Source organism: Protomyctophum bolini (assembly GCF_963924005.1).
Source record: "Protomyctophum bolini genome assembly, chromosome: 16".
NCBI classification, from domain to species: domain Eukaryota; kingdom Metazoa; phylum Chordata; class Actinopteri; order Myctophiformes; family Myctophidae; genus Protomyctophum; species Protomyctophum bolini.
In genome coordinates this window covers 20,139,038-20,156,262 of record NC_137877.1, presented here as the reverse complement: position 1 = coordinate 20,156,262, position 17,225 = coordinate 20,139,038, and the positions used below count along the sequence as shown (strand labels likewise).

The 17,225-nt window shown below is 44.0% G+C and overlaps 1 protein-coding gene across 1 annotated transcript in view; it reads right to left on the bottom strand.

Annotated features, from left to right (window-relative positions):
• The window catches only part of erbb4b (erb-b2 receptor tyrosine kinase 4b), a 393,044-nt gene that overhangs the window by 64,682 nt on the left and 311,137 nt on the right, over positions 1-17,225 (bottom strand). Inside the window, exons 14-16 of the mRNA XM_080786645.1 lie at positions 13,430-13,523; positions 5,254-5,408; positions 1,812-1,856 (exon numbers count right to left, since the gene is read on the bottom strand). Coding sequence (XP_080642771.1) covers positions 1,812-1,856; positions 5,254-5,408; positions 13,430-13,523 — 294 coding nt within the window. The remainder of the gene's footprint in view (positions 1-1,811; positions 1,857-5,253; positions 5,409-13,429; positions 13,524-17,225) is intronic.

Sequence of the window (17,225 nt, the reverse complement as noted above, 5' to 3'; positions counted from 1 at the left end):
TTATCTGGTCTCTGTACACCGCCACACCAGTCCCCTTCCCCCTACCCTCACCCCCACCTTCCAGCGTTGCCACACTTTGTGAGAGAAAATAAGCACCCAGGTGTATGAAAACAAGCCCAATATAGAACCGACTATACTGTGCAGCAGCTACTGGAAAATAGCCGATCTACAAGCTCACACGGCGTTGCATCACAGCGTGTGCTTGCACAAATCTTGCACAATGTTTTCATAGGGGTATGCGTAGGACAATTACATATTCATTTGAAATAAAAGCAACTACACTTTAGAAACAAGCCCCCCCCCAATATTTACAAGCGACTACAGACCAAGCGTCTAGAAAGGCTTGCCAATGTTGAAGCTGCGAGACAGAGTGGTGAAAGCTGGAAGTGCCCCTGCATTTATGACAAGGAACTTCCATTGAAATGGATAGCGGGGGGGCGGGGCTCTCTAACCTTTATAACTCTATGCTACAGACAAACAAGCCCAAAGTCGCAGACATGGCAACACTGCTTCCTGCCTCGAAGGCTGTGCTGTAACAGGTTCAGGATAGCGAGCAGCGATCGATAGATGGACTGATACAGTAGGTCAGCAGAATGGGCTTTTCTTAGTCTATCTATAGAATCCCATCTCTGTCTGTCTTTCCTTTCTCTCGGTCTATAATACAACTACTCTCATTGACTATTACTTTTATTACACGAGGAGGCTGATTGAGGACCCGTGTCGTCGTTGGCATCAGGCAGAAACCTCATATCTCCATGTTCAAACATTTTCTTTCTTTTTTCCCAATTTACGTCTGTCTGTCTGTCTGTCTGTCTGTCTGTCTGTCTGTCTGTCTGTCTGTCTGTCTGTCCGTCCGTCTAGTGTGTGCATGGCTACAATTCCAATGGCTCTCCTGACCCATTGGAATTGTACTTGCACCATGCTGTGCTGTCCCTGGCCATGTTGCAAAGCCCTTTGTGCCTCTGTTTTATTTCTCCATGGTGACCTCCCCCTTACCCTCCAGTGTACAGCCCACCCTTACCCATCCCCTTACCCTCCAGTGTACAGCCCACCCTTACCCATCCCCACCACCCATACCTTCCAGTGTACAGCCCACCCTTACCCATCCCCACCACGCCCCAAGTGTCACACCCTCTCAACCCCACAGCCCCGCCGCAAGAAGAACGGTAACGTGCTGAAAAGTTAATCAAGATACACTGGGAGATCTGGTTGCACACGCAAGGAATTTTACTTGAGTCGTATATGGTGGTGCCCTGCGGCGTAAATAGCAGATCTACAAGCTCACAATGCAGTGTGACGCAGTGCGGTGTGACGCGCTGGGAGCTTGAAGATTGGCTATTTTCTGATGCAGGACACCATTGTACTGAGGAGTACACATTAGGGACAAATACAAACACACATGTGGGGACCTTGAGGCCTCACAGCTAGTAATTAATGTGTGTGTGTGTGTGTGTGTGTGTGTGTGTGTGTGTGTGTGTGTGTGTGTGTGTGTGTGTGTGTGTGTGTGTGGTGCACGCACGCGAGTGTGTGCGTATGTATGTGCAGCTGAAATAGTACAATGTGACTTATGTGAGCTGACAATGTGACTTAAAAACATAAAAATATGAAATACCTATGAAGAGTAACCGTACACTATAGTGTGTGTATGTGTGTGTGTGTGTGTGTGTGTTTACGTGTGTGTGTGTTTACGTGTGTGTGTGTTTACGTGTGTGTGTGTGTGTGTGTGTGTGTGTGTGTGTGTGTGTGTGTGTGTGTGTGCGCGTGCATGCGTGCGCTCGCGTGTGTGTGTGTTTGTGTAGGGAAAATGGTACCTGTCCATCCAGCCAATACAGTCTTGCAGTCTTGGCCCAACGCACCTGTATAAATGGAGAAACATGTAATTACATCATGTTTCTAAGTATCAGTCATTTAGCTGGGGACCCCCGGACTCCCCCCCCACTTTGACAGCCACCCAGAAAAGTGAGTCAATTTCACCCATTTATTTGTGGGTGACAAATAATGTTTGTTACAGCTGTCTCCGAGAAACACATCAAAGCTGCCTGTCAAAAGGTGCGTGCGTGCGTGCGAGAGAGAGAGAGAGAGAGGAAGAGACGACAGGATTCTGTGTCAAAACACTAACTGAGAAGAGAGGAATTAATCTCTCTCTTCCTCATCTTCCCTTCATTCTGTCTGCTATTCCCTCTCTCTGATCTGTGTATCCTTCACACTGCCTACAGTACATCGTCTCCTTTCCTAATTTCCTTAATTATACACACGCCCTCTTCCTTTCTTGCTAATTTTTTGTTTCCTTCCTGGCCTCTCTCTCTCTCTGTGATGTATGACGTATGATGATGTATGATGATAAGAGTGCCCCTCACTTCACACGAGTGTGATTTTTTTATTTTTACAAATAAACATGCTTTGTTTACATGTAAACATGCTTTTCAAAATAATAAAAAATAGTAGCACTGTGGGTAGTGAGCCCACTATGGAGTTAAATACTACATCATGGCCTCCTTGAATATAGTAACATCAACGGCTGGAGAGCAGGTCTCTGGTCTATTATTGAGGAATTTCCAGTTAGCATTCAAGAGGTGCCACTATGGTCTTAGTCAAGGTGCTCGTCTCGATTGACCATCTCTGCTGAGTCAGCAGAGATACTCGGTCTGGCCTCTCCCACCAGGCCACCACCTCTACACAGACTGCTGCTGTACTGGCCTCTCCCACCAGGCCACCACCTCTACACAGACTGCTGCTGTACTGGCCTCTCCCACCAGGCCACCACCTCTACACAGACTGCTGCTGTACTGGCCTCTCCCACCACCTCTACACAGACTGCTGCTGTACTGGCCTCTCCCACCAGGCCACCACCTCTACACAGACTGCTGCTGTACTGGCCTCTCCCACCAGGCCACCACCTCTACACAGACTGCTGCTGTACTGGCCTCTCCCACCACCTCTACACAGACTGCTGCCTCTCCCACCACCTCTACACAGACTGCTGCTGTACTGGCCTCTCCCACCAGGCCACCACCTCTACACAGACTGCTGCTGTACTGGCCTCTCCCACCACCTCTACACAGACTGCTGCTGTACTGGCCTCTCCCACCAATTTAATAACTAGAACTGAACTCTGTCGAGTGCCTAGTGCCTAGTGCGCAAGCAGAGCGTGCGAGTAGCCTCTCTGTAAAACATTGAAATTAAATACTACTACACTACTACACTATTAAACATATAGTACGTTACCTGTTACCCAACGTCACCATTGACAGCCAGTTATAACCTGACATTGAAACATATCTTAATTAGGCCTACGTCACCATTAACATCTATTATATACTGTATACCTTCGAGTATACGCATAAAAAGCCAGCACGACCACAATACTTGCACGCTCTGCTTGTGCAAGTAAAAATATATATAGATTTACCGTTTTACCAGAACCAAAACTGCATTGCTTTTTTTTTTGCATTTTAAAATCAACATAAAAGAACACAAGATGAGTTTTGAGTGCAGTTCGTCCATTACATGCCCTTGAATTCTCTGTCTCATCTCTCTTTTACACGGTTGTGTGATTCATCCAATCTCTCAATAGTGTCCCGGGCTGAATGTCATGATGACCTATAACTAACTCTCAACTGAACATGAAACACGTCAAGCCTGTACCCATTATCAGCCAAACAAAAACACAAAAACCTTTAATTCATAAAACATGGAAACACGTCACCATGCATGTCAGCCTGCCTCAACTACTCACAAAGACTCTTTCATGCCAGGGACCCGTACACATTGAATACTTATATTATACCGATTTTCTCTAAATCAAAGCCTGTGCACTATAAAGGCTTGGCACAGAGATTGATTCATAGATTGAAAACGTTATTATAGGGACACTTTTAATTACTACAATTACCATAATGCTAGGTGCACTCTCTTGTGCAGAGGGAGAGGGCTATGTCCATTGCTATACGTGAAAATGGCACTTCAATCACCGGGGCGTGTGCCGGTTGAGTTGGCATTCTGGCCAACTTCTACAAAATTCTTCAATAGCGTGTTTTGTGCCTGGTCAGTAAAACCTCTCCATTACTCTATCATAGGTTTTCTGTACGCCTCTGTAAAACATTTGAATTAAATACTAAAGTCGGGTTATAACTGGCCGTCAATGTTGACGTAATTATAGGTTATGTGAGCAATGTGATTGTTATGTCCATATCAAATAAATAAACATAAACAGGTAACGTATATCTAAGTTGAAAAGTACTATACTGTGGTCGGCTGGGTTTTTTATGCGCATGCTCGTGGTATATACTGTATACTGATTTTGAGTGTGACGTAATGAAGATATGTATCAATGACGGCCGGGTTATAACTGGCTTTTGATGGTGACGTAATAAAGATAGGTTTCAGATTACATACATGTATACATACAGACATTACCTTAATTTTTAAAGCTCAACTCAAGACTGTTTATTCTTGCTTTTAGTTGAGTGTTTAACATCTCTGTTATGACTGATTTGCTGTGTGCTTTGTTTTTCATCCATCTATGTTTTTATGCTTTTATTTTGTATGCTTTACCATTGTTTTATCTTTCTAACTGCTTGCCTTTGTTTTATTGCTATTTCTATGTTCTGCCCTGTGAAGCACTTTGAGTTGCATTTATGTATGAAAGGTGCTATACAAATAACGTTTATTATTATTATTATTATTATTATTATTATTATTATCACAATGGCACAAAGGGGACTTTGGGTGAAATCACAGGTGAAATCTCGTTATGCATAAGTGTAAATTGCATTATAACATCATGCTGGGCTCCGCCACACGCCACACCTGACCACGGACCATCTGGCCTGCTTAACGGGCCAATTTTAATTAACTTGTTGGATATCTGGCTGAACTACACAGACACAGACGCACACACGCACTTGAGTAGTAAGTAGTAGGTACACTAACACAGATGCTTTGCAGTGGTGGAATGCAACTATACCTGTAAGTACTTACAGTAAGTACCGTACTTCAGTACAATTTTGAGGTATATCCATTTCCAATATGTTCTAACTACTCCATACATCTCAGAGGAAAATATGGTAATTTTACTCCTCCTCAATTATATACTCAGGACTTGAGTGTACAGGGTGTGATGGAGGCCAGTATAGGACTCAATACAGTTACTTTGTAGATTTTGATTATATATATCAAATATACATGCACACACACACACACACACACACACACACACAGTCACACACACACACACACACACACGTGACTTACCCCTGGGTACAGTTGCCATGGCAGGGATGGCATTCGTTGTTGGACTCGGCGTACTTGAAAATGAAGCTGCTGGCACCCTGGAGGCCGTCGGGACACTTCTCCACACAGTTAGGACCGTCCTTAAAGTGCAGACACTTTACACAATGCTCTGGACCCTGCAGGGATGGGGGGGGGGGGAGGAGGAGAGAGAGAGAGAGAGAGAGAGGTGGACACAGAGAGAGAGTGAGACAGATACTTGCAGAGACATACAACACAAAGAGAGACAAGCGGCATAATATTATAGGGGTGCGAAGGGAGGGGGCAGGGAAGGTGTGCGTGTGTGCACGGGTGCATGTGCGAGAGAGGAGAAAGGGCGCAGAAAGGGGAGGAGAGCAGACGAGACACATAAATAGCGGTGAGCAGAAGAGATAGATGATAACCATCTCTCACAGCACACACAATGACCATAACAATTCTCCTGGAACAGGATTTATGGAGCTAATAGAGGTTTGGTGGGAGAGGAGAGGAATAGAGAGGAGAGGAGGGCAGAGGACAGGAGAGGAGAGGGCCTTAATTGTACCAACAGCAGCTCTGTATAACCGCATAAAAGTGCGTGTCAATAAAATGTGACACATTGCACACACGTACACACACAAAAAAGGCACGCGAACGAAAACCCCATGCAAGACCCCCGCACAATGGCGCACATCACAAGGTCACACACATAAACTACATACAAACACACACGCATGTGAGTGCGTGCGCATACGCCTGAACAGTTTATTTTATGTCCTCATAAATACAAGCATACAAAGGACATGAACAATATTAATGCAATCCGATATTGAATCAGCCGGTTACATGTGTCTGATTATCAAACACACACACACACACACACACACACACACACTTTAATAAACATCAGCCCTCGGGCAGTGGGAGGATAGCAAGCGCAGATAAATACAATTTAGTATGTGGATACATGTTGCAGGCGAGTGCTCATTCATACATAACCTAATGTGTGTGTGTGTGTGTGTGTGTGTGTGTGTGTGTGTGTGTGTGTGTGTGCGTGTGCGTGCAATGTGCATCTGCCCTGATATAAGTATGCAAATGGGGAATAGCTCCAGATTTAGCAATGAGCCCGACATTCCATCACTTGACACAGTATGAGTGCCCACTCACCCACAGCTATTTGTGTGTGCACAGACACTGTCTGTGTGCATGCGTGCGTGTGTGTGTGTGCGTGCGTGCGGGCGTGCGTGTGTGTGCGTGCGTGTGTGTGTGTGTGCGTGCGTGCGTGCAGCACAACAAGGATTGGCAAGGCTTACTTGATAGTCTGCTGTAGGGATTTGTGTCTTACTCATTTTACTCGCCCTGCAGCTGGTGCGTGTGTGTGTGCGTGCAGGACCAAAAATACTGATCTACAAGCTTGCAACGCGTCACAATGAGACACGTTGTGAGCTTGTAGATCTACTATTTTTGGTGGTGTAGCATAGATTGTGGTCAAACTGAAGTGATATTGATAAATTCCAAATATCTGTATTCTGAGTATTCTGAATATTCAGAGTATTCTACGGCACCCCTGGACTTGTGTCACGGCGCCCTCGAATTTGAGAAGCTCTAGTATACAGCGTCACACAAAAGCGCCACATACAGCATCAAAAACGCTTTGCACTGCATTTTGAGCTTGTAGATCTGCTACTTTTGCTACTTCTGAATTTTAATCCCGACATACTTTCCACCTGACAGAGACGACGAATTTAATTCAGTTTGACCAGAAGCAGGGATAAAACACATCCCTCACCTGCAGCCATGACAAAATTAATGACCACAGAGGGTGAAATCCAACCCTCAAACCTGTCAATTCCACTGTCAGACGTATAAGATGATGGTGTCTGTCTCTTGGTGTGAAAAAGACGACGGATCAGGGAAAACGCCAGGAGAAATAAAATATAGGCTCACTGTCTTCTTCACTGTGAGCAAGATTGAAACGGTGTTTCTTTGACAGCTTTCCCAGCGCTGTTACGGTCAGATCAATGTCATGTCACTGTCACTTTGACCCAGCAGGTCGGCACCATTACTGTGATTTACAGTGATCGTGCACGTGTGTGCGTGTGTGCGCGTGCGTGCCACATTGCTTGTGAATCAACCACCATGGGAACTGAGTGCGACAGAGAAGAGGTAATACATGTTCATCCTCTCAACTGACACAGCAGGCTGTCTCAAAAGCATGCTCATGCTGTTCTCTGTGCCTAATCTGCCTATTGTATCTTGTAATATACTAAGTTTTACAAACCCTGACTGTGAACCTAATTACCATTTACTGAATGAATTAACGGCTTGTGGCACTATAACTCACGAGTTTGGGAACCGTAATCAGGGACGTGATGAAGTCAGAATGTGGCCTAACCGACTGCACTGTCTATAGTTACAACTTACAACACGGCATAGTACAAATCCACTAACATTTTGTGTAACAACTGCAGTTTGGTCAATACAAACTATTTCATGGCTGGTTGGCTTAAAGTAAATTACACTACTATACCTTGTATTTCGAAGTTGAATGGGCACTTCGGTTTAAAAATAAATAAATCTTGATTTATTTTGGATGTACTCAGTCTAAATGGCCTGCACCGCATATTATGTTTGTCCGCTAAATACATCCGTAGACAGCAGAACTCAAGTTGTGGAAGCCAAGAACGTAATCCTTGGTGAACCAAATATGTTAAACAAAAGCCTTTTTTGACATATTAGGTTTCCACCTGACGGAGACGATAAAAGAAATAACCTGACATGAACGATCGCTCCTTAATCTATGAAAAGAAGAAACAACTTTCATGTCCTCTCATGTTAGTCCAACTGACAGTCTTTTGGCTGTGCATAATTTTTTTCCCCCCAATCAATCAAGGTGTAACATAATTGCTATGGGGCTCTGTCACTATAACATGATTGTGGTAATCAAATTGTATCACTCTCTGACTCTATACATCGGTTGGCCCGAGACAATTGCCTTATACACACACTACTGATCTCATTCCCCCCAGATTCAGCACAAACATGAGGATGCATTTCTTCTACTATTATGCCACCAACACATTGTGACAGTTACAATGCCACACCAGCAGTAGAGGTGTGCATTGGCACTGCCCTCACGATTCAATTTGATTACGATTCACCAGGTAACCATTTAGTTCAATTCTACAATGCATCACACTTTTCTATATTACTACTGCACAACATGAACAACATATTTTATTTAGAATTATATACAGTATTATAATTATATTACCAGTAAGATGCCCTGAGGGCATGCACGCATCCGCCTGGGTGACCAGACTGCTGGGCGCACGCTGGCACTTTGGCATGGGGGGTCAGATCAACATATGGAATGAATTCTGTACTGCCCATATATGGAGCGTGTCTTGAGTGTACAGGGTTTTATGGAGGTCAGATCAACATACAGTATGGAAGTTCGAACAGGTCAGCTCCATATATGGAGATCTAAGGGTGGCAGCGGGGGCAGTGTCTTGAGTGTACAGGGTGTGATGGAGGCCAATACAGGGCCGGGCCTTAATTTTCGGGCTTGCTGAGAACTCCGTTTTTGCCAACTGCCGGGTGCAGCTGCACTAACTTTGGGACGGGCCCGTCTAGAGTTTGAATGGACAGGTATCAGTCAAAAGAGAGACATCGAAGAGGAAGGACGGGTGGGGTAGGATCAACATATGGAATGTCAGAACAGGTCAGCTCCATATATGGAGATCTAAGGGTTTGAGGTTTGAGGTCAGATGTAGAGTTGCTGGCCGGCTCCATATACTGTATGCAGATCTAGGTGATGATCCAGTCTTCTCCATGTATGGCTATCCATGGTTGTGTGCGTGTAAGATTCATGATTCTAAATGTAATTTAACATACGATATCGTCGCTGTCGAGTGGGAAGCTCATATGTCCAATACTGTCTAAATTTCAAAAGACAGTGGATATGCTACTTTTGATGCTTCTGCGTGACTATATGTCAAGTATAGGGCATTCATTCAGTTAAAATATGGAGGTTTCTGCCCGGCAGCAAAGATATACTTTGCTTTAACAGCAGCTCAATGACGAAGTACGACTGGCCAGGAATGTTTAGAAATTTCAAATGAGAGATGATGTAACTCTCTTTTTTAATTAACTGAACAATTTAGGGAACACAAAGGCATGTAATAGAATCCCACACCTTTTACATTATCTGATGAAAACACCTGCACATGCTGATTACGTGCCTTATTAGAATGCTCATTAATTTCCAATTTCCACCAACGTGTGTGAATAGAATGCCGGATATGACCTTTAACATCACCAACAACTGACGGATGGGCTTATTAAAATAATAAATAATAATATGAAAGTGTGCACTGTAATAGGATTGTTGTGCTTCTGGTTTGGACACTTCAGAGGACATGGATGGGGGTTGTTCCTTCAAAGACCGCCTGGCTAGTTTATCATCCATGGTTTGTTCTTTGAATCACTGCCTCATCTAATGGCAGTGTTTCTCAGTGGCACCCTGGGGTGCTGTGACGCAAGTCCAGGGCTGTCGCAGAATACTTTTATAACATTTGGAATTCATCAATATCACTTCTGTTTAACCAGCCTTATCTCACAGAAAATAATACATACAGTATGTAAGGAATTGCAATTCCGTGCGTGCGTGCGTGCACAGACAGCTTTTACATGCGTGAGAGAGAGCGTGAGAGAGAGCGAGTGTGTGTGAGAGAGAAAGAGAGAGATGTGGCTATGTGGCACATAACACCAAATTATGTCTTAAGTATGTCACTTTTACTCAAGTAAAACATGGAAAAAAGTACTGTATTTCAGTTGTTTTTAACACATTTCCCTTTTCTACATTGTGGTATTGGTATTTTTCTATATTCTGGTATTGGTATTTTTTACTCAAGTAATAGAAAATAAATTCTGAGTACTTCTCACACCATTGCACATGGCAGCTCAGATGCCCTCTGGCTTGTATATCCCAAAGCATCCTGTCTCTATCAGAACACTGGATATGATTAGAGGAGACCAGTGCAGGGTGGCTGGCCTGGCCTCGTGTGGCGGTTGGAGTGTTCTCAGACAGTCTGTGGGACTGAAGGTCGCCCATTCACTTGGGTCTGCTTTGGTGCCTTGTATTCCAAAATACAACTGACCAAGCATGCAGCTCTATCATTTCCTGGGTGTGCTTACTTAGCCCTTTGGCATACCAAAGACTGTAAAAATGGGACCCAATGCCTCCCTGCTTGGCACTCAGCATCAATGGGTTGGATTGGGGGGTCAAATGATTCCCGAGCATGGCACGGCTGCAGCTCAGCGCTCCTTATTGGCTGCAGCTCCCCGCGTCAAATGAGGAGAACAAATTTCACTGCGGTAACGTGTGAGACAAATCGTACGACTTTGGCTCCTACTACAGTACACGCACACACACACACACACACACACACACACACACACACACACACACACACACACACACACACACACACACACACACACACACACACACACACACACACACACACACACACACACACACACACACACACACACACACACACACACACACACACACACACACACACACACACACACACACACACACACCTTTGACCGTGGAAATCCACTTAATTACCGAAGGTGCTATAGTATCATGCTTGTGTTAACATCAAAGATTAACCCTCACCCAGTGGGAGTATACAACTATTTTCTCTGAACACCCAATACTGTTTTAGACCGTAAAGCTTCACTATGTAAATGTTATTCAATTCTCACATGTTTCAGTCCTATTTCAGTCCCACATATCGTCTCTGACGAGCGGAAACCTCATATGTCCAAAACTGTTCATCAGGATTGAAATTCAAAAACAGCAAAAGTAGCAGATCTGCAAGCTCTATGTGGATCTGCTACCTTTGATACTTTAGTGTGACGCTGTGGTATGATCAAGTAGGGCGTTCATTTACGAGAAAAACACAAAAAGTTAGAATATAGAGATAAGAGGTTTGTGTCTGACAGCAACGATATACTATACTTACAATTACAATTTAGGCATTTATCAGACGCTCTTACAAATATAATAATACAACTAGAACTGCACTCTGCCGAGTGCATACTTGCTTGTTGCACACTAGTAGGCCATAAATGGCCAACTAGTGCGCAAGCAGAGCGCGCAAGTACTTTCGACCGCTGGAAACTATCACATCTCAGTATCTCTGTGAAGGAACGTTTGAAATGTATAATCATTACGTGTAACTATTTGCTACCTAACTACTTTTTTACAGAAAAATGAATCATTGATATGTGATGAAAAAAAAAGGTGAATTAAAATATATTATACAGTATAATTATTTTATTACTTATTGTAAATTGTCAATTGTTTTAAATGTATTTCATTTTGTACTATAGTGATATTAATACAAAATCATGATCAGAGTAATATGTGTCTCTAACTTCAATTTCTGTAATAATACTTTCAAATTTGTTGAAATATACATGATCTAAAATACTTCCGAAATCTGTAGTTGGATTTGTATCTCAGTGATGACGTAAGAGAAATGGTCATCTGTGTAATCTGGTCCCACCAGATACCACATTACGTCATCGTTGAGAGCTGGGACCAGAGTACACGGTGTGTATATGTATGACTAGCTCTCAGTGATGACGTAAGAGATATGGTCATCTGTGTAGTCTGGTCCCAGCAGACCAGGCACAGATTTACAAATTACAAATCACATTACAACTACATACAGAGTATGTAGTTGTAATTTGATTAGCAGTATACTGTGGTTACTTGGTTCCAAAAAGTGAAGACAAGTTTTTTTCAACCGTAAGTCTGTGCCTGGTTTGCTGGGACCAGTTACAACATTACGTCATCGTTGAGAACTGGGACCAGAGTACATGGTGTGTGTATATGTATGACTAGCTCTCAGTGATGACGTAAGAGATATGGTCATCTGTGTAGTCTGGTCCCAGCAGACCAGGCACAGATTTACAAATTACAAATCACATTACAACTACATACAGAGTATGTAGTTGTAATTTGATTAGCAGTATACTGTGGTTACTTGGTTCCAAAAAGTGAAGCCAAGTTTTTTTCAACTGTAAGTCTGTGCCTGGTTTGCTGGGACCAGTTACAACATTACGTCATCGCTGAGAACTGGGACCAGTTACATACGTATACACACCATGTACTCTGGTCCCAGTTCTCAGCGATGACGTAATGTTGTAACTGGTCCCAGCAAACCAGGCACAGACTTACGGTTGAAAAAAACTTGGCTTCACTTTGAAGAGACCAAGCGAAATGATTACTTGCGCACTCTGCTTGCGCAAGTAATAAGTAAGAACAACACAAGGTAATACATCAATACATGTAAATAGTCATCAAGAATTATAAGGAATGAGACAGTTTGATAAGGTTTGGCTGCCCCTTGTCCATTACCTGAGTAGAAACAATTAATAGAAAGGATACCATTGATATGGTTGACTGTACGCCATTTTCTTTTCAGATGTTTTCCATGAGCTTTCTATCATCTTATTATATAGTATGCAGTGTCACTGAGCAGTATGGGTGGGAGGGTCAAGGGATTTCTTTCTCTTTTTTGTCTTGTTTATTTTTTCTTTCATTTTGTTTCATAAAAAAAGTATTTCATATCATGTTTGTAATAATGTATAATCTGTTCAATAAAAACATATTTGACAAAAAAAAAGAATGATAAGGAATTAAGCTAAGAACCTAATATCTGTCTAACAGTAGATTATCTGTATAGTGAAGCTATGAGGATACATTATATAAGGGCTATGTCTACATAAAATACTAAATTATAAATCTAATACAATGCTACATTATGAATCTAAATTACATAACTCTAGCCTTTGCGTAAGGTCGTCAAGGCTAGTGCAAGTGCTACAGGCCAAGATGGAGTCTGAAGAGGTGAGTTTTCAGACTACTTAAACTCATTATGAGAAACTCAAAACACCACTTTGCCCCTTCCACGGCTCAATTCAATTTAAATGTAGAGACGAAAAAAGGAGCTCCTTGAAACTCACAAAAAGTATTCCAACAGTGTGTGTGTGTGTGTGTGTGTGTGTAAGAGCAGGAGGTCTCATGGCTCTCTTAACTATATGCCACGTGTCCTGAATATCTGAAGCTCTCTCTCTCTCTCTGGAGGAAACTTACAGGGCCATGGCAGGTCAAAGAGTCATCGTCAGCTCGGTCACACTGGCCGTCGCACTCCACACATACAGAGACGTTGGCATACTCCCTGATGTCCCTGAGGGAGAGAGAGAGAGAGAGAGGATGGTATGAGGATGAAGACAGAAAGAGGGAGAAACAGTAAGAGAGCAGAAGGAAGAGAGGGTGGGGGGGATGACAGAGGTGGAGCGAGCAAAAAAAAAAGAGTTATGGAGAGAGATAAAGTGACAATGAGAGAGAGGATGATTGAGTCCGACAGGGAGAGAGGCAGAGGGATGGAGGGCGGTTGAGATGGATGGGAAGAGATACAGTGGAGAGAGAGAGAGAGAGAGAGAGCGAGAAAGAGAGCAAAACAATAATAATGAGAGATATTGTGAGATATACTGATACAGATGGTTCCATGGAGTCTATACATGTACATCCAACTCCACAAGGATGCTGTCGATCGGGCAGAAACCTCTTCTCTCAATATTTAAATTAACGCCCTGCTTGATCATACTACGGTGTCACACAAAAGCATCAGAAGTAGCACATCCACAAGCTTGATGGTCTGAGCTTGTAGATCTGCTACTTTTGATGCTTTTAATTTGAATCCTGAAAAGTAACAGTTTTGGACATAATATAATAATATAATTTCCACCAGACAGACACTCTCGAACTGCACAAAAATCTGCAGTCAGACATTGCCTTCTCTCTCTCACATCCTCGGCAAGTCGGTGTCTTTTCGGAAAGGATCCCAACAGCCCACTTAACCCCGACCTGCACACATTTTGCAGTCTTCCGTTTAGTTTTTCCACTCTCACCAACAGTCTCCACCTGTGTTTTCTCAATCGATTAAACCAGAAACTGGTGAGCAGTTTAAAGGCGTGCGAGAGAGAGAGAGAGAGAGAGAATATATATATAGAGTGTTGTGTTGGTGGATAGATTTGTGTCCAATTCACTGGTATGAGCCTGTGCTGAACATGACACTCAGGCATTGTTTACAATGGCTGTATAGCCACACTGGAGGCGTCGAGTGGGCAATATAGACGAGTGGCAAAGAGGAGGGCTTTCATTGTGACAGGGCCTTTATACGGGTCATTTTTGTCTGTGAGCTTGTTGATCTGCTATTTTTGGCAGATTTTTTCATGACAGAATAGGGACGCTAGTGTTCATGTGGTTAAGCTGTGCCTTGCAGGCATACTATAGTGTAGTACAAACTCCCGAATATAGACGCACGCACGCACACACGTACGCACACTCTCCATTTCCTCCCATTACCCCTGCGAGCTTTACAGCGAATTACCTTTAGTTGTAATATTGATATTGTCACTACGGGTGGCTCGACCCTAAAATAAAGCTCAGTGTAGAACTGGGAGCGGTTCCCAATGCTTTTCAGAAATCAATTAACTCCAGTGCTCTGTTGTCCCCTTCCCTGCAATAGACTCATAATAATTCACCACCACCAGCGGTGCGGCCCTGGAAAGTCATTCAACATGCCCTGGCTGAGGTTGGCACTTTGCCTTTGTCACGGTGGGGGGGGAGAGAGATCAAGGCCTTTCAGGACAGTTCAGGAATGACAAGTATGTCCGGTTCTCTCTCTCCGCCTAATAGAAAAGCATATCATCTGTGTCGGGGAGAAACCTCTTATCTCCATATTTTAAGTAGTTCGTTTTTTCGTAAGTTAACACAGCGTCACACAAAGGCATCAAATGTAGCAGATCCACAAGCTCGAACCGCGGCGCGAAGCATCGCGCTTCGAGCTTGTGGATCTGCTACTTTCAATGCTTTTGAATTTGAATCCTGAAAAGTAACCGTTTTAGACATATGAGGTTTCCACCTGACAGCGAGACCATAGTGTCGTCACTTCCCTGCGGGGGCACTAAAATCTAATTAGGATTAATTATGCTTTATCTGGCTAGTATAAAAGCCTGCCGGGGTAGCAGGGGAGGAGAGGCTTTGTCCGGCTGAATGCGGGGCTTATATGGGGGACTCTAGAGATCCCATGGCAGGCCCTTCTTACTTGACTATCTTCAGTTTCTTTCTGGCTTTTTCAACGTGACTGTCTGTCTCTCTTGTCTTGCTCATTTTTTTCCTGCCTCTCTCTCTCTCTCTCTCTCTCGCCCTATCGGGTGAGAAGGTTGGTTATTATTTATTATTATAGTATGATAAACATGCATGCTCTCTCCCTGGACGCTAGGCCATTCAGATTATCATTAGCATTGTTTTTTTGTGGGTGTTTTTAACAGTATTATGCAAAGCAGGCGCTGGCTGATGCATTGCATACTTTATTTTTGGGAACGTGCCACACAGACAACAAACCCTTTAAGGACAGAAAAGGGCAGGCAGACCTGGGCTAACAATTCATTTGCTGTGGCTTTATAAAAATAGAGATACCTCAATGGTCCACTTTTATTTATCTTGCCAGACAGTCCCCCTGAAAGTTAATAAAGTATTTGAAAAGTCAAAGTAAATTACCTTCTTTTTGCAAATACTTATTATATCCTGGGTGTCCAGAGATCAAGAATTGTGTACAAGTGATCTCCATAGATCTACATAGATCTACATAGATCTACATAGATCAGCAGATCAGGTTTTCACTCTGACACAATTTGACCACAAAGTCATCACCCATAAATCAACACTGGAAACTGTTACTTTCGGGATGCAAATTCAAAAGTAGCAAAAGTAGCAGATCTACGTAGCTCAGACCGTTGAACCAATAGGATCCACCGCCTGTTTTCGACCGCCACCCGCCCCTCTAGACCAGACAGCACACAGGCTGGGCCACCCGCCCCTCTAGACCAGACAGCACACAGGCTGGGCCACCCGCCCCTCTAGACCAGACAGCACACAGGCTGGGCCACCTGCCCCTCTAGACCAGACAGCACACAGGCTGGGCCACCTGCCCCTCTAGACCAGACAGCACACAGGCTGGGCCACCTGCCACTCTAGACCAGACAGCACACAGGCTGGGCCACCCGCCCCTCTAAACCAGGCTCTGAGCCACTCTGCCACACAAGGACCTCACAAGGGAGCGCCAGGGCTGTCCATTTCGTAGACCCCTTCAAATCCACCCTTCCAGTGCAGCCTATTTTCCCCCGTTTTGAAGAATGCACCCGATGGGCACTTCAAGCCCTCCGCTGGATAACCCGAGTTCCCACACGATGCACCCTATACGCGCCCTCCGGAGGGTATTATCGCCCAACCCACCCTACATAGGCACCACACACTGTGAAGGGTGCACCCTCTGAATTGAGACGCAGGAAGTAGTGTGCATGTCGGTGTTGCTGTGCAGGGAGTGCAGGTGGACAGGTAGGCAGGGCGTGGCCCCGTGCGCAAGCAAGTGACTGTGACACGCAGTGACACGCCTAGCCCCCCTGCCCTCTCAAAATGGCGTCCGTCCATCCGCCTGTTTGGCCTTTGCGTCCTCAAGGGCTCGTAGTATCCCTCAAACAGTCTCTGAAGCGCTGCGCAGTTTTTGTCAGTGAAAAAAGGTTCTCATCATACTTTTAGTCGACAAAATCAACACTTCCATTTACTTCCTTATTTGAGTTCTCTTTTACATTTTTGGATACTTCTTGTTTGGGTGCATTTGGTTACACTCAGAGCTCCAATAGGTAAATGAACGCTGTGAATGTTAATCTGCTGCCTACAGTGTATCTATCCCAGAATATTACATAAGGACAACCTGGCAATGTGTATGCATGCATGTACTGTATGACCCATGTATGATGCTTGTTCTTCTTAGATGCTTGTATAGAGAGAGAGAGAGAGAGAGAGAGAGAGGGAGAGAGAGAGA